Source organism: Neovison vison, chromosome 6, assembly GCF_020171115.1.
Source record: "Neovison vison isolate M4711 chromosome 6, ASM_NN_V1, whole genome shotgun sequence".
Taxonomy (NCBI): domain Eukaryota; kingdom Metazoa; phylum Chordata; class Mammalia; order Carnivora; family Mustelidae; genus Neogale; species Neogale vison.
Window position 1 is genome coordinate 1757470 of NC_058096.1, and position 23424 is coordinate 1780893.

Here is a 23424-nt window from a genome sequence, read left to right on the forward strand (position 1 = left end):
CATACTTAATTGTCAAAGACTGAGAGCTTCCCTCCAAAGACGAGGAAAAAGGTACAGATGTCCTTCTCACTGCCCCTACTCAACACCATACTGAAGTCCTGCCTGTGCAACCAGCAAGAAGAAATACAAGTCATGCACACTGGAAATTAAGATATACAGTGGTCTGTATTCACAGAGGATGTCAGTGTCCACATAGAAAACCCCAAGAATCTACAGAAATCTCCTAGATATATAAGAGAGTTTAGCAAGGTTGAAGTGTGCAAGCGTAAAATAATTAAAATTAATTGCATTTCAATATAATAGCAATAAATCATTAGAATTGAAAAATTTTGTTTAAAGGCATGATTTACAACAGAATAAATAATGGAAGCTTGGATATAACTCTCAGGGAATAGGTACATAATGGGAACTACAAAAATACCGACGAAAGAAACTTAACCAGACGTTAGTCAATGGAGAGCTAAACCATGTTCGCAGGTGGGAATATTGTTCTGTCAGTGAGCTCCAGACTCATCTATAGACTCAAGCCAATCCCCTAGCACGTCCCAGTAGCAGTTTTTGTCAGTTTGAACAAGGGAATCCTAAAATTATTTGGATAGGAAAGGAGCTCAAATATCCAAACCACTTGGAAATGAAGAACAAAGTTGGAGGACGTCACTAGCCGACTTCAAGATTTTCTATAAAGCCACAGTACTCAGGACAATGTGATGTTGGCAAAGGAATAGAAGCAGGCAGATCCGGAGACAGAATAGACACACAGGCGCACGCAAATACAGTCAACTGATTTTTGACCAGATACTTGCAAAGGCAAGTTCAAGAGACAGAAGTGTGCTTGGAACGACTGGGCGTCCAAATCCAAAACACCAAAAAGGAGCCTTGACCCATACCTCACACTTAGTGTAAAAACTTCATAAAAACTGATCATAGCCCTACATGTAAAATGTAAAGATTTTAGACTTTTAGAAGCAAACCGCAGAAGAATTGTTGCGACCTTGAGCTGGGCTCTAGCCGAGAGCCCGATCCGAAGAAGACGAAAATCGATGAAGAGGTCTCTCCCGTATGGAACCCTTTTGCTCTCCCGGCAACACTGTCGAGAGCCTGAATAGCAGAAAATGTTCGCAAGTCGCATCCGCGCCAAGGACAGCCCACCCTCGCGCAACACGGGCTTGGACTGCGAGCCGCGCTCCTCGGCGCCTTCCCCAGGAAATCCGTACCCTACCGTGCGCGTGTTTTCTCTTCCTGATGACTTTCTTAAGAGCATTTTCTTCTCCAGCTCACTTTATTGCAGGAAGACACGTATGTGTCCATCAAGTCCGTGTTATCCTAGAACTTCGGGTCAACAGGAGGCTGTTGGCAGTTCTGTTCTGGGGGGCGTACACATCTGTACACACCAATGTTCGACGTGAGCGGCTTGGTGCCCTGACGCCCGCCTTCTTCCAGTCCAATGGCGCTCATATCCAACATGCATAAAGAGCGCTCAAAATTCACTGTCAAGAAAACCCTAAAAAAGGAAGGGCCTGAACATTTGCAGAAATACCAAAAAGACATGTGGATGGCAAATACACACGTAAAAAAGACACCTCACACCATTAGTCGTCAGGGAGGTGCCAAGTAAACCCCACGGAGGTACCTAACGTGCCTCTGAGGATGGCCGAGACGGCAAAGCCCGGCCAGGGGTAGCCGGTGGGGGCATGGAGGCGGGAGGAGCCTGAGCAGCGCTGGGGGAACCGGAGCGTCATTCAGGCACTTGGGACAGTTGGAAGAAAGCGCGTTCAAGAGTCTCAACCCAGCATTAGTCATCAGGGGACGCAAATTAAACTGCAGTAAGGTACCGCACACACCTGTTAGAACGGCCAATATGGAACCAAAATGCAACTTCGAGGGCTGGCAAGGACACGGGGCCACGCGAGCCCTGTACGCGGCTGGAGGGACCGCAGCACGGCATGGACACGTGGCAAAATCGTTCGGCAGTTTCTGATCACGTTGCACGTGCCCTGAGCCCATGACCCAGTGAGGCCACCCCTGCGTGTTTCCCCTGGAGAAACAAAAATCCGCTGCCAGGCAAAGACCGGTACGTGATGCTGCGGCCGCTTTCTTCGCTCGTAACCCTCCAAAACAGAAAGCGACGGAAACATCCTCCACCCGGCGGCAGAATCACCGAACTATGGCCCCGGCCTGCAGCGGGACGCGATCGGACGAAAGAGAGGGAACGGCCGCCCGGCCCTCAGCCCTGGAAGCACAAGCAGGTTCTGCTAAATAAAGATGCCAGACCCCAGAGGCTGCACACCGTCTTTATAGAACACTCTGGAAAAGCCACAAGGGCAGTGACCGAGAGTCGGTGGCCACAAGGGTTTGGGGCAAAGGGAGGTGTTGCTAGGGTGGGGAGCTCGAGGGACCTTCTGCATGGCTTAGGGGCGGTGCGTGGGCGACCGCCGGGACTCGGGGCCCCACCCAGCGCCACCAAGTGCGTTGTACGTGGAGGGAGGCGGGGAGGACGGCGAGCCGCGGCTTGGCTGTCGGGTCAAGGGGGCGAATTCCTCTCCCTGAAGATGGTAGGACCTGCAATCTGCTTTTGGCTGATTCTCTTTTTCTCTTGATTATTTTCTATATCCTCCTTCTCTTTGTTTCGGCCTTGACTCTGCTGGACCAGCTGGTCTGGGGATGCTCCCACCAGCGGTGTTGGGGCGGCAGTTTTCCAGAACAGCTCTAGCGTGGGAAGGGCTGTACCTTCCTCTCACCGGGCGGTTTCACAGAGGCCGTGGTCCGACCCCTCCCCCTCCAACGCTGGGGATCCGGTCGCACGTCTTTGCTGAGCGGCGGGCCGGTGTCAGCCTCTCCGGAAACATCTAGGGTGGTGAGGTCGGTGAGAGAGCACGCCCGTGTGCCGACACGTGCACGATTTCTGTCCGTCTCCTCCCACGTCTGGTCAGAACCCCACGTCCGCCACCGCATTGCCCTCTGCTCTGAGAAGCGTTCCCGGTACTGACCCGTCCTTCCCGAAGTCTCGTGCGCTGAACACGGGATCTTGAGCGCGTCCTCATGCCTCTGAAGCTCTCCACGTTCCTTCTCGGTCATTCCGGGCTGAGACATGTTGTCCGCCTTCCCGCTCAACCCTGAGCTCCGCCATGCAGCTCTCCGTGTGGGGGGCCCGGCAGCTGACGCGCACACTGTCCTGGGCTTGCGTCCTGGTGCTCCCCGGGACGGGGATTCGCAGCCCTTGCCCACCCCCAGCCCCCAACTCCCCCCGCAAACCACCGCCGAGAGCAGGACGCGGTGGGCAGGCTGTCCGGCGGGGGCTGCAGGACACTAGGTTGTTCCCGTGCTGTTTGCTTAAAGACCTAAACAAAGTCAGGGGCCAACCCCGTCCTCAACCACAACAGGCATTTTACAAGCAGACACTCTCGTGTCAATAAACCGGCGGTAACACGCACTCCCAGGGCTCAGCCAAAACAGCCACGAGGAAGGGGAAGTCTCACGGAGCCTCTTGCTGGACAACACACACCTCGGCGGGTATAAAAGCCGACAGACAGCCAGTGCCTCACACACTCACTCACACACACATACTCACACACTCACATACAGCCTCCTCCAGCCCCACCGCCCACCATGGCCGCGTCCACCCTGTCCGTCTGCTCCAGCGACCGGAGCTACGGCAGCCGCGTCTGCCTGCCCGGCTCCTGTGACGCCTGCCCCGACTCCTGGCAGGTGGACGACTGCCCAGAGAGCTGCTGCGAGCCCCCTTGCTGTGCCCCCTCCTGCTGTGCCCCCTCCTGCCTGACCCTCATCTGCACCCCTGCAAGCTGCGGGTCCAGCCCCTGCCAGTCAGCCTGCACCAGCTCCTGCCAGCCCTCCTGCTGCAGCTCCTCCCCCTGCCAGGAAGGCTGCTGTGTGTCTGTCTGCTGCAAGCCCGTCTGCTGCACCCCTGTGTGCTGCAAGCCCGTCTGCTGCACCCCTGTCTGCTGCACACCTGTCTGCTGCAAGCCCGTCTGCTGCACCCCTGTCTGCTGTGAGGCCTCCTCTTGCTCAGCCTCTTCATGCTGCCAGCAGTCTAGCTGCCAGCCCTCCTGCTGCAGCTCCTCCCCCTGCCAGGAAGACTGCTGCCAGCCTGTCTGCTGCACCCCTGTCTGCTGCAAGCCCGTCTGCTGCACCCCAGTCTGCTGCAAGCCCGTCTGCTGCACCCCTGTCTGCTGTAAGCCCGTCTGCTGCACCCCTGTCTGCTCCGGGCCCTCCTCCTGCTGCCAGCCCAGCCCCTGCTCCTCGTCCTGCTGCAGACCGTCCTCCTGCATGTCCCTGCTCTGCCGCCCCGTGTGCAGGCCCGCCTGCTGCGTGCCCGCCTCCGCCCAGAAGTCCTGCTGCTGACGGGGCCTGTCTTCCCCGGAGCCAGCTGGGCTCAGGACCCACCCAGCGACCATGGTCCTCCCAGCCCCTCAGTCCGGTCCTGACCTATTAGGTGGCTGCCCACACCCAGGACAGGGTCTTCCATGCGTCCACTCTGCTGACCTGACCTTGACCTAATAGCTCCCAAGAACGCTGACCCTGCTGTTCCCCAGGGCTCCTGCTCCCAGGAGGGGCCTCCACCACTTCTGGGTCCCCCGTCCTTCCCTCCCAGTTTCTCGGCTCGGGTCCCGTGACCTCAACTGCTGACCTCTCGGCACCTGCTTGGACACCCCAATAAACTCACTCACCAGCGCATCTGCTTCCTTTCTTGACTCTCATGGGGTTGGGGGTCCAGGGATCTGACCAGACATTGGTCTCCTCCATCCAGGAACATTTCTAGGAATGAGGCACTGAGAAATCCCGCAGGGCAGGGCCCCGGGGTGGGAGGCACGCCTGGCCCGGGAAGGTCAGGGCTCCTGGACCCTGTGTGCCCAAAGCCAGAACCCGGGACGTGGGGATTCCTGTCCCAGCAGAGCCGTGGCTGTGACTCCAATGCCCCTTCCAGGCCTCTTGTCTCATATCCCCAGCCCCACCGTGAGGATTTCATCCTTACTGTGGTTCTTGGCTTCTACGTTTCGCCTCCCCCTCCCTGAGAGTTGCCACATGGGACAGAGCTCCCCTGCTGTGGAAGTTATCTGGGTGCCCTGTCCCAGCCTGGAAAGCAATGGGGCCTCCATGTCCCCTCAGCACCACAGGCCGTGTGACCTGCATGTGCCAAGTGCGTGTTCCTGGATGAGGTGTAAGGTCGAAGACGGGGACCGTGGCGGCTTGTACTATGTCCGCGGCATTGTGGCCCGGGCGGGGATCATGGATTTAGGAGATGGAGGCTTGTAGGGAGACGCTGCAGCCTGGCTTCGACGCCCGCTCTGGTGCCCAGCTTGGAGCTGCCAGCTGCGGTGGGCTGGGAGCTGGGGCCCCTGAGGGCCTCCGACGGGTGATCAGGTGTGCGTGCTCCAAGCTGGGAGGCGAGGTGCGGCCTTCACACTCTCGTGCAGCTGTCCCCACCGTCCAGGTGCAGACTTTCCCATCTCCCCGCGGAGCCCCACGGCCACTCCTGCCCCAGCCCCCACGGCCCCGTTCTAGGCTCTGTCTCTGCACGTGGCGGCTCAGGGCCCCTCACGGAAGTGGGACTGTGTGGTCCGTGTCTTGCAGGACTGGCCGACTTCCCTTAGTGTGACGGCCTCCAGGGTCATCCGTGTGAACCCTGGGACGTGTCCAAGGTTGAGTAACCGTGCCTCACACGGGCAGACCTCGGGTGCCCTGGGCCGCTTCTGCACGTGAGTGCCTGTGGACGATGGGGTCCGCGTGGCGCCGCTCCCCAGGACCCACCCCTCCCTCCGCACTCTGGCCCAGAGAGGACTTGCTGGATCCTGCGCTGGTGCCCAGGGCCCGTCCCTCTGTTCTCCTCAACAGCCACACCGAGCGGCAATCCCCGGTCCCCAGGGCGCGCCTCCACGCCCCATTCCAATGTCCCGTTTCCCACCGCCTTCCGGCACGTTCCTGCGCGTTGGAGAGCAGCCGTCCCGACAGGTGGGAGCGGGGCTGGTCGCCTTCATCACAGACCCGGCCACCGCAGGAGGCCCTGCCGGTGAGCCCGGCCCTCCCCTCCCCGGCCCTGCCCTCCCCGCCCTTGCCCCGTCCTCTCCTGTCCAGCCTCCCCGGCCCCACACGCCCCTGTCCGACCTTCCGGCCTCACCCTGTCTTTCAGAAGAACGAGTACCTGTTCACTGTGCTGGCGGAGGAGCCGGGCGCCCTGCTGCTGGGCCTGCGGTACTCGCCCACCCGGCTGCACTTCCTCTTCCTCAGCCAGGACACGGCGGGGGCCTGGCAAACCCGGGTGACCTTCCGCAGCCCCGCTCTGATGGACGGCCAGTGGCACACGCTGGTCTTGGCCGTGTCCGAAGGATCCTTTTCCCTCACCACGGACTGCGGCCGCCCGGTGGACATGTAGGTAGCAGGACGCCCGGGGAGGGGGGCGCGGGGCTGTGTGCCGCCTGCCCAGACGCGCCCAGGGCAGCGGGACGGGGCGGCTGTCCCAGGCACGGCCGGCATTGTGCAGTGCGCACCGTGGGTGCTTGGGCTTGTGGGCAAACAGCCTCTGGGAACCACACTCTGGGGCAGGAACACAGGGTCATCGGGGGTCCGGGACCAAACCCGTCCCCCGGAAAGGCGGGGTGGGTGGGGCGGACGCAGGAGCCCAGGCCGGGTGCGCTGGACGTGGCAGGGGTTGGGGGAGGGGTGCGCCCGCAGAGCATGGTCACGTTGTGAAAGCCCACAGAGCAAACCCACCAGGAGTTCCGGCTCCCGACTCGAGCCCGGCTCGGCTCTGTGGTGTCAGCACATCGCTCGACCCAAGACCCGGTTTGCTGGTCGGGGCCGAGGGAGTGCGCGGCCACTACAGCTCCAGCTAGACACGCAGACGGACCCTCTGCCAGCACCACCCCAGCCCCAGGCCCGCGGGGGCCAGAGCGCCTTCCCTGGCCCGCCGTCCCCTGGGTGCGGGGCTGGACCAGGGAGGGAGGCAGAGGGCCCTACAGCCCTGCCAGCTGCTGACGACCCCCCCAACCCCCAGCTTCCAGCAGGGCTCAGGGGCGCTGGGCACTCTTTTTTTTTTTTTTAAATCATAAATTGTGCTGTTTTCGTTAAATCTGTCATTATTGCAAATATTACTTGCAAAGGTTGACTCTCACGCTGCTTTCTTGGAGGACACTTAGTCCATAATGAAAAGAATCCTTGCATTCACACACTTGGTCTAAATACATCTCTATTACCAGTGCCCTCCGTGACCCCCAGGTGCGGCAGGGCCTTTCCTGGGCGATGACGGTGGGGACCCAGCAGTGGGGACATCTCTGTGACAGGGAGGAGCGTGGGCCAAGGAAGGGGACAGAAGGAGCTGGGACTGCAGCCGATAGGGCCCGAGGAGGAATCTGGGCCCTGGGATCGGGCCTCACAGGCCTCGCGGGTGCACGGAGGGCACGCTGGGATCAGAGCGGCCATGGGAACATGGCGCATTCTGGGACGGCGGTCAGGAACCGGCCGCACAGTGGCCCGCCGCAGCCAGATGCAAGCCTGGGAGGGGCAGGTGTGTTTACGGGAGGGCACGGCGTCGAGATGCAGGAGGCAGTGAGGAGAGAGCACACGCCTGGCCCGTCCACCCCAGAGGCTCAGCCAGACCTTCCCCTCTAGCAGACACCCACCTTCCCCCCACCAACCCCAAGCTTCACCCGCCGTGTCCACATCAAAGTCCAGCTCTGGCCACGTTTCCAACATCTTCCAGGTCCCCAGCAAGGACCCCTCCCTCCCAGACACCATCTGCTCCCCCACAGGCTTGGGGGAGGGTGGGCAGGCTGGGGACTCAATGCCAGTGGGAGCCACGGCAGGGTCCCGAGAGCCGGAGGAGCCACTGTACGGACAACTCCGCAGCCACACTCGCGGACGACTCCCGTTCGGGGGCAGAGAGCGTCCCTCCAGCTCAGGTCTGCCAGAACCCCAGAAGAGAACCTTGCTTGGAGACCGTCTTTGCAGGTGTGATCGAGTTCAGTTGAGGTCGTCCTGGATAACCTCCCGTCCAGAGTCTAGTGTCCTTCTAAGAAGAGAAGAGGCACAGAGAAGGCCACCCGCAGACAGAGGCTGAGGGGTGCATGGGCTACAAGCCAGGGCTACCAGCAGCCCCCAGCGGCTGGAGGAGGCTAGAGGAACCCACCCTTCCGGCCTCAGAGCTGGGGACCGTCCGCTGTTGAAGCCCCGCCGTGCGTGGTGTTTGTCACAGCCGCCCCGGGAAGCCAGTATCTTGCCTGTGCTGCCTCCCCCTGCCCTTTTCTCCATAAATGGGCTGTGACACTGCCGCCCCCGCCACACCGCGTGGCCCTAAAACCACCCTCCCATGGTTTCAGAATGGCTGACGTGCCCTTCCCGGCCGGCCTGTCAGTGCGAGGAGCCCGGTTCTTCATCGGCAGCAGGAAGAGGACCAAAGGCCTGTTCACGGTAAGGTAGGGGCTTCCCGCCCCCCCCCCCAGCACCAGAGCTCGCGGAGGGACCGTCCCTGCAGGCCCGCTGTCCTCACGCTCCGCCTGACAGCCGGGCTGTGTGCCACGCGGATCAGGGACCCTGAGCTACACTGGGACGCCTTATGGCCCGGCACATTCTGCCGTGTTCCCTCTTCCTGACACACACACGGCCACGGCCCCCACAGCTCACACCCTCTGCCCTCGGGGACCTGCTGCGTCCTCTTCTGTGGAAACCGTCCCCCACCCCTCAGAGAAGGTGGGCCTTGCTCCCATCCCCTGCGGCCCTGACCGCCCGCAGACCGCTGGGTGCTCGTTACCCGCCTCTCCCCTGGACTGCAGCCGGGCGAGCTTGTTCCCTGAGCGCAAGGGATGTGTTTCGTGCTCTGTTGTGTCTAGACCCGCGTCTGAGCCACGATAGGCGTTTGGTGAAGATGTACGGATGGCGTGCTTGCGTGGACGGATGAGTGGGTGGGCGGGTGGACGGACGGATGGACGGACGGACGGACGGATGGACGGATGGGCAGACGAAAGGACAGATGGTTGGATGAGCAATACAGCCCAGTCACCCTAGGTTAGGTCACAGGAAAACCCCTTCCGTGACTCAATTACGTAGAATGAGAGCGAATTCCCCGCCGTTGCTCTCAGCGCCCCCCCCCCAGCCAATCAGCAGACCTTCCCTCCTAGCTCTGCAGGTCGATGGACCTACCATCCTCCGTTCCCACCCCTCCCCCAGGGTCCAGACAGGCTGAGCCCTGGGGTCCTGGCACTCTGGGGACGAGGTTCTGACGCGCCGTCCGTCTCTCCGCAGGGCTTGGTGAGGCAGCTGGTCCTGCTGCCCGGCTCAGACGCCACCCCGCGGCTCTGTCCCTGCCCGAGGGCCGAGCTGGCCGCGCTGTCCATCCCCCCGGTCCTGCAGGGCATCCCAGGGAAGCCAGAGGATAACGAGGTGCTAAAGTATCCCTATGGTTAGTAGGTCAACACCACCCACGCCCCTTCACCGATGGTGGCCCCGCGAGCCTCGTCGCTTCCCCACGTCCCCGGGGAGCAGACAGGAGAGTGATTACCAAATTAACAGAAGGACTGTCTCCGTCAAACCAGCCAGCACCATCCACCTTTCCTCCAGGAGGCTTGCCCAGTGGCCGCCAAACCCCACTTGGATGGTGTCCCCAGGGAACCGCTGGTCCTGCTTGGGACGCCGGGGACTGTTCCCTAACGTCACGTTCCTTCCCTTGGGCCTTCGGACTTTCATCTGCCGCCTGCTTTGCCCCCACACCAGTATGTGAGGTCTTTGTCCCCATCTGCCTCTGACAGCTACACCTCAGTCCTCACCCCGGGGGACCCCGAGGGTCCCCTGCCCTGCTCTCTTTAGTGTGTGCTTGTGTGCTCTCCAGGTAGAAAGGTCCTGTCTGGGTGGTTTGTGAAAGCCACACCCCTGCCCCGGAGCAGCCTCGTCCCCTCCCAGCCCCCACCCCTCCCGAGCCTCAGGGTCACACTCCACCAGTCAGGGAGCCCTGAGCACATCACCCCCACAATCCAGTCCTGGCCTGGGCTTCCCAAGTGCCAGCAACACCTGCTTGTCTGCTGCCATTGTTTTTAAAGATTTTATTTATTTGAGAGAAGGAATGAGAGAGAGAGAGAGCGGGGGTGGGGGGCCGAGGTCCTGCTGACCAGGGAGCTCGATACGGGGCTCCATCCCAGGACGCTGGGACCATCACCTGAGCCGAAACCAAGAGCTGGACTCGACCAACGAAGCCACCCAGGCGCCCCACCCCACCCCCGGCTGCTTTTTCTTTGTTCACGTTGGGGAGCACTTTAATAGTCTACAGACTGGGGCACCTGGTGGTGCAGTCGGTTCAGCACCCGGCTCTGGATTTCAGCTCAGGTCATGATCTCAGGGTCGTGGGATCGAGCCCCGCATCGGGCTCTGTGCTCAGCGGCGAGCCTGCTTCCCCCTCTGCCCCTCCCCCTCCACTGCTGCTCTGTCTTGCTCTAAAGTAAGTAAATCTTTCCAAAGATAGTCTACATACTGATGCCATTTATCGCCATGATATTTTGAATTTTATAGTAAGAGTATAATTTTGAATAATTTTTATTGTAAAAGAAGACACACAGAGGAAAATTATTTCCCTGTCCAGTGGAAATTTCCTGCTTCTGTCCAGTTCCAGCTCGGAACAAGAGGCAGGAGGCAGGCTGTGAGCCCAGGTGCCCCCAGCGCAGGCAGCAGCGCCCACGTCGCTGTGAATCCGTCTCGCAGCCTCATCAGGACCATGTGGCTTGGCCTGAGCGGAGGTGGAGCCATCGGAAGTGATGGGGTCAATGCCAGGGAACAAGGCAAAACTAGCCTCAGGCTGTGATGACTGAGGATATTCCAGGGGACGGTGGGCAGGGAGGCCAGCCGGGAGCCTCGCGGCCTCCGTCCTGCCGCGGGGGCCTCACTTCCTCCCGGGGGCCGTGTTGGAGACCCCTGCGTCCTGACGGTCCCCGTGTGTGTGCAGAGGCAAAGGCAGGACTGCCCGGGGCGGGGGCAACCTCCCAGCTCCATCTTCCTCCAGGGAACCTGCGCCTGGACGCTCCCCTTCCCTGTCTCCCCCAGAAACGGACGTGAAGGTGACGCTAGGCTCCCGGCCTCCGTGCACCAAAAGGGAGGACGCCCAGTTCTGGTTCGACGCCAGCCGGAAGGGGCTGTTCCTGTGCGTGGGCAGCGAGTGGGTCTCCGTGTTAGCAGGTGAGGCGGCTCTTCTCGAGCCGGTGCTGCTTGGGAGCGGGCAGCGACCCCCCAGGCCAGCAGACCTGCGTGCGTCATGGGGGCAGGGCTCGTCCCCCCTGCGCGTCTCGTCCCCGTGGCCCCAGGGGGCAGCCTCCAGCTGCCCCGTCCGCCCTCGGATCACAGACACCAGGCGGCGATGCCAGAGCCTGGAGGCGTGCGGTTCCCCCGAGCGCTCCCGGCGGTGCCTTCCCGCGTGGGGATGGGACGTCGAGGCTGCCCAGGGCGCCCGAGGCCCTCGCCCGCAGGACACGGGAGCTGGCTGCAGCCGCCGTTCGCGAGCCCTGACCCTGGTCCCTCGTGTACTTGAGGGCACAGCCCTGTGCAGGAGCCGCGAGCGTGGGAATGGCACGTCCGGGCCGTCCCCGCCGGAAGCCCAGGCAGGCGCGAGCTGTCTCCTCTGAGAGGGTGGCACGCGGTCTGGGCCAGTCGCCCCGGTGAATGCCCGACCGTGGCAGACGCGGGGTGTCTGGGCGTGGGACCCTGGGGTCGCGCTCCCGCTCCGGGAGGCCCTCACCGGCTCCGATCGCCGCAGCGGCCAGGGAGAAGCTGGACTATGTGGAGGAGCAGCAGAGCCTCCTCACCACCTCGGAGACGCTGGGTCTGGAGGTCTTTGCCATCCCCGAGGCCGGGCTCTTCGTGGCGGCCGCCAACCGCAAAGCCACGTCCGCCATCTACAAGTGGACAGACGGCAAGTTCTCCTCGTACCAGAACATCCGCACGCACCAAGCCCAGTCCTGGAGACACTTCACCATCGGGAAAAAGGCAAGTGTGTGCCCAGCCACTGTCTCCGTCTTCTCTCGGGAAAACCCAAAGGCTGGGACGGCTCGCGCGGATGATCCGGGAAAGTGTTTCTCCTGGTTTCAGGGTCTTACCTGGGTTCTCGGCAGCTTACACGGTCGGGCAGTTGGCCGGGGTCTCTAATCCCAGCACGGAAGTCTGTTTGGCTTCCTGCAGAATGGAGACGAGACCGTGTCCACCCTGCGGTCCGGCTCGACGTAGACCCATCGGGGCTGAGCTAAAAGCTCGTTGGCCCATTTGAGGAGCCGGTCAATGAGGTGGGAACCTCTGGGGAAGGGGCCAGACTCCGGCAGGGGGCCGGGGCCGGAGCTGGGGGTGAGACCCTCGTGGGCAGGCCCTTTGCAGCCGGGGCCAGAAGGAGCAGGGGCCCAGACGCTGGGCCCAAGGGATGCCCACCGCTCGATGCCTTGTCTTACCAGCTCCGTCTACACCCTTGGCTCCAGGGGCAATGTCCTGGGGCTGCTGTCCTGCGCCCGGCCCCCCAGTGTCTCACTCACAGCTCGTGTGTGCCAGGCACAACCTGCCCTCCCCTCGGCCGCCCCAGGATGGCCGGGGAGCAGAATGGACAGGGCTCTGCGCTCCCGTTCCCGCCGTCCGCCCCAGCCCAGCCGCGCTCCCCGTCCTGCGTGGTGAATGGCTGACTAGCACTCTGGCCTTTGGGTTATTTTCATATAAAAAATGTTAACTTTGCCTCAAAGAAATACCAGAAAATTCAGCAAAGACAAGGGGGGAAGTTCTGTCTGGTCCCTGACGCAGGGGCAGGGCTTCCTGGACGCACGCTCGCTCCTGGGCTCAACAGACGAGCCCCACACAGCCAGCCGGCTTGCTCCGGGCCTGTCGCAGGCCGGGCACGGAGGACAGTGTGCGCGTGAAGCCGTCCCCACGTGTGGGGATGGAAATGGGTCGACGGGCCGACGAGCGCAGAGACGTGAGGGCCGGAGCCGCAGGGACTCGGGCGCTCGGCAGCGGCAGCGGCAGGCCCCACGCACCCACGCCAGAGCCAGCGTCCCGGGCTCTCCCTTTCAGGTCTTCCTGGCTGTGGCTAATTTCGAGCCGAATGAGAAGGGCCAGGAGTTCTCTGTCATTTACAAGTGGAGTCAGAGGAAGCTGCGCTTCACGCCTTACCAGAGGGTCCCCACCCACAGCGCCCGGGACTGGGAGGCCTTCGAGGTGGCTGGGGAGCACTTCCTGGCCGTGGCCAACCACCGGGAAGGTAGGCCGGGGTCACGCACATGGAAGGAATCCCTGGTGGGGCGAGGGGGAGGCTGACTCACCTGCCGGTCTGTGTCCGCCCGGTTAACAAATCACGAATCGCACCTGGCCCGGTGACATCCGGTGAACACACCTGAGCGCCTCCTTCCCGTCCAGGCGGGAGGACAGGTGCACCGTCTGCGTGGGGGCCCGCACAGTGGGGGTGGGGATGTGGGCCCGACCACCGCATTTGAAACTAAGCAGCTAACTAACCAACTAACGAGCCTCCTCCTGGGCGGGCTGGGGAGGTGGGAAGGTCAGCTGCTGGGCTGGCAGAGGGACGGCGGTGCGGACCGTGTGCGGGCAGAGTCGCTGGAGGGATGCGGGACGTTGCTTCGTGCCTTCTGGGCACAAACCCTGGGACGCAGCAGGTGCAGAGTGGGGGCCAGGCCTGGCCGGGGCTGGGGGCCTGGTTTCTGGGGTGATGGCCTGAGTGACCGTGGCTGGGGGAGGTCTGCCTGGCGTCCCTCACGGCGGCTGCTGGCTCGCAGGCGACAACCACAACATCGACAGCGTCATCTACAAGTGGAACCCGAGGACGCGCCTCTTCGAAGCCAACCAGACCATCGCCACGTCCGGCGCCTACGACTGGGAGTTCTTCACCGTGGGGCCCTACTCGTTCCTGGTGGTGGCCAACGCCTTCAACGGCACGTCCACGAAGCTGCACTCGCACCTCTACGTCTGGCTCCTCGGCTCCTTCCGGCTCTTCCAGGCCTTCTTGGTAAGGAGCCGTGGGAGCCCCGAGTCCCGCCTCCATCGGCCACCCGGCTTCTGCCACGCGGCAGCTAGAGACAGGGGACCCGGAGAGCAGGACTGGTGCCCGGCTGCAGGCCCTCGCCAAGCACTGCCCCCCACGGGAGGCTCAGGCTGAGCCCGTGCAACCCCGCGATGAGCCCGATGCTGAGGAGGGAGGGGGCCCTGCCCTCCCTCTGGCAGGAGCTTCCTGGGCAGCGCGGGGTGCTCAGTGGGGCTCGTGGGCCCTGGCCAGGCCCTGACCATCTGAAGGGCGCGTGGGCATCAGACTCCTGCCCCAGGGCAGCCAGGCAGCAGGCCCCCAGCTGGCCCGAGTATGGGGGCAGGGACAGCTCTGGCCACTGTCCCTTCAGACCGTGAAGTCCCTCGGAGGGTTGCAGGCTCCATGGGGAGTCTGGCAAAGTGCAGAGGAGCGAGGGCCACAGGGGTTTATCGGGACGCCATCGTGCAGGCTCCGGGCCTGGCCGAGGGTCGTGGGAAGCAGGTGCAGGGGCGGGGTGGGGACGCACGCCACCCATCTTGGGACACTGGGCGGCGCTGCCTGCCTTCCCGGCTCGCGATGGAGCTGTGAGCCTCGTTCTCTACTCGCTGCAATCACCGCCGACAGGACTCCTCCCTCCCCGATCCTTCCGGAACATCCTCTGCTTGTGTGTCTGGCAGTCGGTGCGGCTCCCTCGGGGAGGGACGTGAGGGCAAGCCGCAGAGGGTGGGGCCGCGGGAGGCGGCCGGGTCCGCGACGTGTAGGCCGCGGAGAAGAGCCAAGAGAGTGGCCCCTCGTGGCCGCGGGCAGGAGGGAGTGGCTGGGCCGTGTGCCCAGCGCAGGGAGGTCCGGGGCAGCCACGGAGTGACACTGATACTCCTGTGGGACAAGGCGGCCTGGGGTGAGCACGAGGCCCCTTCCTGGCAGGAGGAGGGGGTTCCTGGGGCTGTGACTCCGGGGACGGGGTGTCCCGAAGAAGAGGGCCGACGGCGGGCAGGAGTCCTCGCAGCCACGGGCCTCTGTGCAGGCCTCGGGGGCTGAGCACGGAGCCAGGCTGGCAGAAAGTGCGGGAGCCTGGAGCTTCGCCCCCTCCGCCCAGCCGGCCCTCACCTCCACCCTGTGAGCTGCCCGTACTCTCCCTTCACGCCCGGGGGCGCCGGGGCACAGGGTCCTGGGACCGGCACCCGGCCGAGCCGGGATGGGAGCCCAGCGGTGGACAGAGCGTCGAGCACAGGCTCCCTCCACGGCGCCCACCATCGCCGTGAGGCCAGGACCCCAGACGACAGGTGGGCTGGCCGGGGCAGAGCCGTGCCCAACAACGGGGCTGGGTGTGGGTTCGCCAGTTGGAAAGCGTTCAGCGGCCGGCTGGTGTGGGGTCTGCCCGTCACACACCCCGTGGAACGAGAGCCCAGCCCATGAGAAGGTGGTGCCGGAGCGTCTGGGAGCCGACCCTGGGTGGCCACGTAGGGAATCGAAGGGAGGCCTAGATGCACGGGCTGGGGCGGATGACGGGCCCCAGAGCCACTGCGGAAGGGCCTGCCCGGTGACAGGCCCACGGCAGCTCATGGGGAACCACACAGGATGTCATGTGGAGGCCAGCTGGGGGGGGGGTCCACGTGCCCGAGCATCGGGAGCCCGCGGGGGGGCGACCGCGGGAACGGAAGGCTTCATTCTGAAGGGTCATGCGGGATGAGTGCTTCCAAGGAGCTGGCGGGTGGGCGGGGGTGGGGAGCAGGCCCCGGGGTGTCCCGAGAACAGGGTCCCATAATGAGCGCGGAAGGAGCTGCCTGCGGCCGCGTGGCCCCCCTGGCCGGGTCTTGAGCAGAACCGAGAAACCGCGCGTTTGGTAGGACTCGGGCTCCTGCCGGGTTGGGAGGGCGTCCGGGAGATCGTGGTCCTGTGGCTACCAGCACCGGGATCCTAACTCTCTGCACTTGAACCGAAGGCCCCGGTAGAACCGCCTTCTTCATCAAGGGCTGCTCCCGGAGGCACCGCCTGGCAGGGACAGAGCCACCCGCCGGCGTCCTCCCCAGGGGCACGCACGGACAGCGGGGGCCTCCGGGCTCTGGTGAAGGACCGAGACTCGGAACAGCCGAGCTCGTGTGCAGACGTGCACCGCGCCGGACCAAACCCAGCTAACTCTAGGAACGCGAGGGATTTTGAAAATTGCAATTACCCTAATTACCCTTTAAATTCTAATTACCTTCAGAAGAACTCAAGGAGACATCACCTTTGTAAAGTCTGTAGCAGATGCCATGAAGGGACAGTTCTTGGGCATTAAAAAGAGGGCCGTACAGGAAGATACTTGTCAACCAGACCGGAAAGTCGAGGCAGGGGAAACATCTAGATGCAGGAGAAGATGAGACAGACCGAGGGGATCAACCCAGGAGATCCAGAAGGAGTGACGTGGGAGCGGAGAGCAATGGAGCCATCGAGGGGCTCCCAGACCTGGGACCGTGCCGGCGTCTGGGGGACGCTGGCCCCGGAGACCAGATCTGCGAGGCTCAGGCTGCCACTCCGCGGGTTTCTCCCCTGGGTTCCGAACAAGACCACTTCCAGTCCGAGTTCTGTGTGCTGTGCCGTGCGCGGGAGAAGGAACCCAGACCACCACCGAGGGTTAGTCCCCACCCGGTGAAGCATGACGAGGGCCCCCAGATCTCCTCTGCCGTGTGGCTTCTCCATCCAAGGAGAGGCGGGAAGCCCCCACCAGCCGTCAGCCCCACCCAGTGTCGGCGCTGGCTGGCCGGCGCAGCTGCGTGGGACACGGAAACCGGGTGGGGGGCGCTGCCCACGACACGTGTGCCTGCGTGCACCGGAGTCACCAGACAGTGGGAATCAGAGTGGGAGCTGCGGCTCCGCCCAGATGGTGGTGAGGGCAAGTTCCAGGGCGAGGACAGTCTCATTGGCCTGCGGGGAGAGGCCAGGGGGCCAGCGGGGGAAGGGGAGGACAGCATGGACACACGGCCGGCTCGTGTGAAGATAGGACGGAGGGACGGAGGTGCAGCAGACGCCCCCGGGAGGGGCTTGCGGACACGGCGTCCCCAGGGTGCTATCCGTGTCACAGGGCAGGACGGAACAGCTCCCGGGGAGGGGCAGGACCTGCGAGAGGCTGGAACACAAGGTCATGGCAGAGATGGGGATTTTCTTCTCCAAAAAGGAAAAAGAGGGGAGCGGGTACGGGTTGGGGTCGCAGCGGCAATCTCCGGCTGGTCGGACGCCGCCGCGGGCAGCACTCCGGGGCTCGTGTGCGGGGAGCCACGGGCAGGGCGGTCACTGTTCAACAGAGTCTGCTTGACCTGCATGTGGGGACTGTCCCTGGCGTGGCACGGAGCTCCTCCCACCACTGAAACCCCCGGCAAGGGCAGGGCTCGGCAGGAGTGACACTGGGAGGTGGTCTGCACACCGTGAGTGCTGACAGGGACATCTCGATCCTGGAGTCGCCCCACGACAGAGCCCGCAGGCTCGGTCTGGGGTCCAACACTGAGTGTCCGTGCTGGGGCTCCTTGGTAGAGGGACAAGGGGTGGTGAAGGACAGTAGGGGGCCCGTGTGTTCTTCCTAGAGCTCCAGGAGTCAGAGGCATTTCCCGGGGATTCTTTAAGGGGCACAGTCACCCACAGCCCCCAGGCAGGGGCCACACTGTCTCCAGGGGCCCAGACCCTAGACGATAGGCCGGTTCCCCAGCCGGCAAGACCGGATGGCCGTGGGCCCTGCCCTGTGCTTGGGACGTGGTTTTTCCTGTTCCTGAAGGCCTCAGGCCAGAAACGCTGGAATTCCCATGGGTGCCAACCTTTCTTGCTTCCCCCTCTGGAAAGTCTTTCCGCTGCTGGTAGAGAGATTTGAAGGCAGATCTGTGGTCACCCTCGCTCAGCTGGCTCGTGGTTCGCCCGCAGGCCAGTTCACAGATGAGAACACGGAGGCGGGAAGCAAGGGGACCCAGCTGGGGGCACGGGAGGGGTGTGGAGGGGCCATCCGTCCATCCGTCCATACGAGGCCCCATCACTGCGGGATGGGGAGCCCGGAGTCTGGACTGGGGCCCTGGAAGGGGTCCCTGGGGCCATGTGTGTTCTCCCCGCACCTGTGAGCGTGGCTCGTCCCTCCAAGAGCTCTCCGTCCGCCGGGGGCTGGGATGAGAGACTGAGTGTTGCTGAGCCGACCCTCCCGGGGTCTGGGCCTGCGCTGAAGGCAGGTGGGAGAGGCTCCCAGACCGCAGTTTCAGGACTGCATCCCCGGCGACATCGGTTGAGAGCCAGCCCCGATGGCAGCCTCTGTTCTGCACTTTTGGGCAGCCTCTGAGCGCCCGCCCCAGTCTGCGGGGGTTCCCAGGAGCTAGAACTCTGGGGCACCACTGTCCCCCGACCCTGCAGGCCACCGAGGGAGGCCCCGGGGGACCAGCGACTTCGTGCCCTGCCCCAAGGCCTTCCCTTATGCGCCCCATCTCCTCACACCTGGACAGCCCCCAACCCCGCAGCAGCCCACTTTCATGGTTTGCCAGCGATTCCCCCACTGTGTTTCAATCCTTTTAGGTCCTGGCATTGCCTGAGTGTTTCCTGTTTGAAGTTTTACAACATCTTTTGTGACCGTGTGCTTTGAAGCAGGCAAGGCCGGGAGCTTTGAAAGACCTCGGGGTCCTTTTCCAGAGGGCGGGGCCGGGCGTGGGGCCAACGGTGTCTAAGGACGTCCCGCAGGACGGTACTGGCAAGGAGCTGGGGCGCGCTGGGCACCCGAGGTCGGCTCGCAAGGAAGGCCCTGGCCATACGGGGCCGGTGGCCGGTGTGACTGGGAGGCTGGCTGCTCACAGCATCCCCCCAGGAATTCCGGAATCTTCCAGCCGGGGGCAGACACAGGGCTCCGATGACTGGGCCTCATCGTAGAGCCAAGGGGGCCACGGAGTGACACTGATACTCCTGTGGGACAAGGCGGCCTGGGGTGAGCACGAGGCCCCTTCCTGGCAGGAGGAGGGGGTTCCTGGGGCTGTGACTCCGGGGACGGGGTGTCCTGAAGAAGAGGGGCTGGGTGTGTCCAGGAAGGCAGGAGCTCTGTCCACGGGAAATCCAGCCTCCTGCGCTCACGGGCCGTGGGGCCGGCGGTCACGGTCATCACATGTGGACCCGGCATGGGGTGTGGGGGAGGGGAGGGAGCCGCTGACCACCTCGGGGTTTGTGGCCCCGGGCGGCGGGCTGATGGACGTGAGGGGCTGGCAGAGCGCCCCTAGGACTCCCGGGGGAACGTCTCAGGTGCCAGGGACGGGGGCAGCCGCTGAGGGAGGGACGGGCAGAGGGGAGCCGGTGGTCAGCGTGCGTGTGGGGGCAGCGGGTGAAACTGGGGCTCGTCAGAGGCTCCGTTTGCACCGAGCACGTGAGAGTCCGGAAGCAGCTGGGAGGCAGACAAGATCGCGGGATGACAGCCGTGCCTGCAAGCTGGGCAGCAGCAGAGCCCCTCGGGGCCAGCATGGCGGGGTGGCCCTGGGACGCGGGCTGCCTCCTGGCGCCTTCTGTTTGCTCGGGGGAGGGCAGGCAGCCTGGGGGAGACCCAGAGATCAGCCAGGGTGGGTGCTGCTCCCCGGAGCCCCCGGAACTGGAGTTCATCCACCTTGGCCGACTGCCTTCCGTGAGGTTAGCAGCAGCCCCGCCCCGGGGCCCGCTGGGGGCCGCCCGCCTTCCCTTGGCAGCACACCTGTCTCCCTGTCCTGCCCCCCGGCACTCCCGACCTTGACTCTTTGCTCCATTGAAGCCAGAACCCAAGGGCCTCCTGGCCCAGCCTGACCCTCTGGCCACCGGGAGCCCACCCACCCACGAGGGAGGCTGTTGGGGGCTCCAGGTGCGTCTGGCTGCCAAGTACCTAAAAAGCCATCATCCTGGCAAGGCGCCCGGGCAGCCAAGCACTGTGCTGGGGGCGGTCGGGACAGGCCCAGGGGAATTCCGTGCAGAGGGACGGCGGGAGGGGCCCGCCCAGCCCAGCAGGTGCTGGCCACCTCGCCGGGTGCCAGGCAGGGTCTGGCAGGCCGGTCTCATGTGGGAATTCCTGTGAATCCCTCGTGTGCCTGGGGTCCCGGAGCTGCCTGACAGCAGGCCCGAGGCCCCTGCTCCTCCCGGCCAGGCAGACGCTCCCCACTCTGGCTTCGGACCCGAGGGTGCAGGGGGTGGCCTTGTTCTGAGAGGGGCTCCAGCAACATGGGGAGGAAGGGGTCATCGACGGCCAATGGCTGTGGCCCCGGAAGGCCTCCTGGGGGTCTTGGCCACCCTGTGCCCAGATAAAACCCCAGATGCCGAGCTCAACTTGGGCTCCAGGTAAACCGTGAATAACTTTAGTAAAGTCTGTCCCCAGCAGTGCACAGGACACACACAGACTGAAACCCCTGCTTACCTGGAACTGGAAGTGCATGAGGCACCCCAGTCCTTGCTGTATGGGGGCGTGGAGCAGGGGCAGGCGACACCCCTCCAAACCGCTCAGGCACCGAGGGCTCCTCCCTGCCTTCTGCTGCCAGCCACCCCCTTGGCCATCCGCCCCGCCCCGGCACCTCCTCTGCCCGCGCTCCGGGAGCCTCCCACAGCCCCCCTCGGGGCCCCGTCTGCACGCGCCTCCATGCTGGCCCTGAAGGCCCGTGAGCGTGCTGAGGTCCTGCGTCTGGGAGCAGAGGGAAGCCCTGGTGCTCGGGCGGGGGGGGGGGTTACACCACCTGCGGCCACATCCCTGCGGGAGTGCGCGTGCCTGTGTGTGTGGGTGTGTGGGTGTGTGGGGACAGTGTGTGTGTGCAAGCGTGGGGGGGACAGTGTGTGTGAGCAGGTGCGTGCGGGTGGGGGGCGTACAGTGTGGGGGGTACGGTGTGTGTGCCGGTGTGTGCACGCAGGAGCGCGTGGCGTGGGTACGTACGTGTGCGCGCGGGGCTGCAGACTCGCGTGTTTGCACACGTGCGTCTCCCCGTGGTGTAGCTTCCCCAGCGCGGGGCTGGAGGCCGGCTGTGGCCCGGTGGACTGACGCTCCCGTTCGCGCCCGAGCTCCTGCGGGACGGCCGTGTGACTCTCCGCGCGGGTGTGTGTCCCCAGCAGGTGTCCCGGGGACCATGCTGACGGCTCCGTGGGCCGCAGGAGTCCGTGAGCCTGCTTGGATGTGAGGCGACCCCAGGGGACAGACCCCGCGCCCCTCGTGGAGCCACAGACACGCTCATCCAGAAGGGCCTGAGGCCGGCCCCCGGCGCCCGCGTCGAGTCAGTGACCGCCGGGGGTCCAGGTCCCCTTGTCCGTGTCCCAGGGAGTCTTACTGTTTCAGCTGAAACCCATCTGTTTCCGCTCCTCAGGACAGGTCCAGACCTGTTTCTGGAGCTGCTGGACTAGGGGCCCATTGGGGACCGCGGGAGGACTGTTCTCCGCGGTCGGAGGGGCCCCGGCAGACAACGGCCCCCTCTGCTGGGCGTGGAGAGAATGCCGCCTCCAGCCACGCACTTTGGTCTTGGTCCTGTGGCTGGGGTTGGACAGGGGACAAGCAGGCAGGCTGGGCCGCACATCCCGAGTTTGCAAGAGGGGACAGTGACACCCGAGCAGGTGACAGATGTGCCAGGGAGCTCACCTCCCTGGGCCGCGCGTCCGCCCACACACCCTCACCTTCCCACCCGTGTTTTCCATTCGATGACGCGGAGGATGTTTTCCCGTGGACGCCGAGCTCCCCTCGTCCCCGGTGTCGCTGCCCCGTTGTCCCCACGCCCTGCGGTCCGGGACGTATCGTCTCCCGCTGCCTTCGAGCTTCTCAGCCTGTCTTCTGCGCCAGCTACGGGGACTCGACGTGTCCAGGCATGGGTCTCTTACTTACTCTGCGCTGGTCTCTGACCTTCTCGGACCTGTGGTTGGTGTTTTTAATCCAGTCTGGAAACAGTTCAGCCCTCATGCTGGTGAATGTCCTCTCTGCCTCCTCCTCTTGCCCTCCCACGGCTGCCCGACCACATCACATGGTCCCGCGGGACGTGGGCTCTGTCCGTGTGTCTTGGGACCTCTTTTCCGCTCCGTGCGCTTCCGTTCGGATGACTCCTGACGCTCTCCCTGCGGTTGCCTGATTGTCCCTTCGCGACGGCCCAGGTGCTGTCCCGTCCCGCGAGCGTCCGAATCGAGACACGACATTTCCGTTAGAGACGGTGCCTCGGCTCCCGCGGTTTTCACGCTGCCGAACGTCCGCTTCCGCGCTCGCCGCGGGCGCGTTTCCCCACGGCTCTCCCCAGAGGCCTCGCGGGGCCTGCGTGGGCAGCGGCGGTGTTTGCGCTGTTGCCGCGTTTCCGATCCGTGTTTCTCTCGATCACACATCGCTCTTGCCTTCTGCGGAAGCCTCCAGCCTCCGGGCGGCTGCCCCTGAGTCCCTGGACGCCCGCCCCAGGTGTGAGCTCAGGAGCTAGACGAGACCCTGAGAGGTCGAGAGGCGACATTGAGGGTCCCCCTCCGGGCTCCCTCCTATCTCGGGGGCTCCCTCTCATGTCTAGCCGCTTCGGAAGCTCAGACTCTCCCCTGGAGACCCCCAGCCAGCCAGCCTGCTGCACCCACCGAGGGCCCTGTCCCTGCGGCAGGAGGGGGGTCAGGCAAACACGCGATGCGTGCACGGGATTCCCTTCGTTCCGGGGTCACGGCCCCTGCGGGGTGGGCCTGCCCTTGGCCCTGTCCGGAGCCTCCATGTGAGGCGGGCTCAGCTGTGTTTGCGCCTGGTCAGCAGGGGACAGTGTGGTCTGCACTGGAGGCTGGAAGTCCGTCCACGCACATGCCCGCTTCTGTGGCCCACGGGGACAGATGGGGTCCATGGAACCCCTCTGTGCCGACACGGGCACCGAGAGCCCGGCGGCGTCCACTCGCTGTGGCTTAGGCTCCCCGACGGCTCTTCCATCCGCGACAGACCCGCCATGGGGAGCCACGCTCGCCCTCTCCGGCTTGACCCCCTCCATCCCCTGTCTTCCTATGCGGTTGCCCAAAGGGCCTCCCCTGCATGGACCCCTCGTCTCCCCAGGAAAATGCCCCCATTTATTTCGGGGCCCCCCCTCTCTCCTCGGGGCTCAGAGCCTGCATCTGGTCCCATCCTTCCTTGTGCACCGGCACCCCCCATAGTCCCCGAGATGCTGGCCACAAGCGGGGCAGAAACGTCCTCCTCCTGGGTCCCCATGCAAGTCAGCTCATGCCGCGTGAGCTCTGGGCAGAGGCTCCACAGTGCACCGGCGCCGTCCGCGTACCAGTCCCGCCCCGTTTCCCCGGGCACACCTCACCCTCGAGGGTGATGAGGGGTTTATGGAGGAACAGGATGCACGGGTGCACGGGGTCCCAGGGGTGGGGCTGTTGATCGGACTCAGGGAAAGCCTCAGGCCCGGGACAGCATGTCATGAGAAACACAAGTGCCTAGAGGTTGCTTCAGAGGTCAGAGCTGGGACTGGAGGAAGCAGGGAGGGCTCCCCGGAAGAGGTGTTTTA

At 64.0% G+C, this 23424-nt stretch overlaps 2 protein-coding genes across 2 annotated transcripts in view; both read left to right on the forward strand.

Moving 5' to 3' along the window:
- TSPEAR (thrombospondin type laminin G domain and EAR repeats) overlaps positions 1-23424 on the forward strand; it is a 70767-nt gene that overhangs the window by 43265 nt on the left and 4078 nt on the right. The window contains exons 5-11 of the mRNA XM_044251724.1: positions 6146-6384; positions 8331-8421; positions 9253-9409; positions 11038-11169; positions 11744-11973; positions 13036-13222; positions 13752-13981. Coding sequence (XP_044107659.1) covers positions 6146-6384; positions 8331-8421; positions 9253-9409; positions 11038-11169; positions 11744-11973; positions 13036-13222; positions 13752-13981 — 1266 coding nt within the window. The remainder of the gene's footprint in view (positions 1-6145; positions 6385-8330; positions 8422-9252; positions 9410-11037; positions 11170-11743; positions 11974-13035; positions 13223-13751; positions 13982-23424) is intronic.
- LOC122908248 (keratin-associated protein 10-7-like) lies at positions 3607-4359 on the forward strand. Its single transcript, XM_044250828.1, has one exon. It carries the CDS (start codon positions 3607-3609, stop codon positions 4357-4359), a length of 753 nt encoding a protein of 250 aa, XP_044106763.1.

Coding starts and splice junctions, on each gene's coding strand:
- LOC122908248 (XM_044250828.1), top strand. CDS start 3,607: ATGGCCGCGTCCACCCTGTCCGTCTGCTCCAGCGACCGGAGCTACGGC.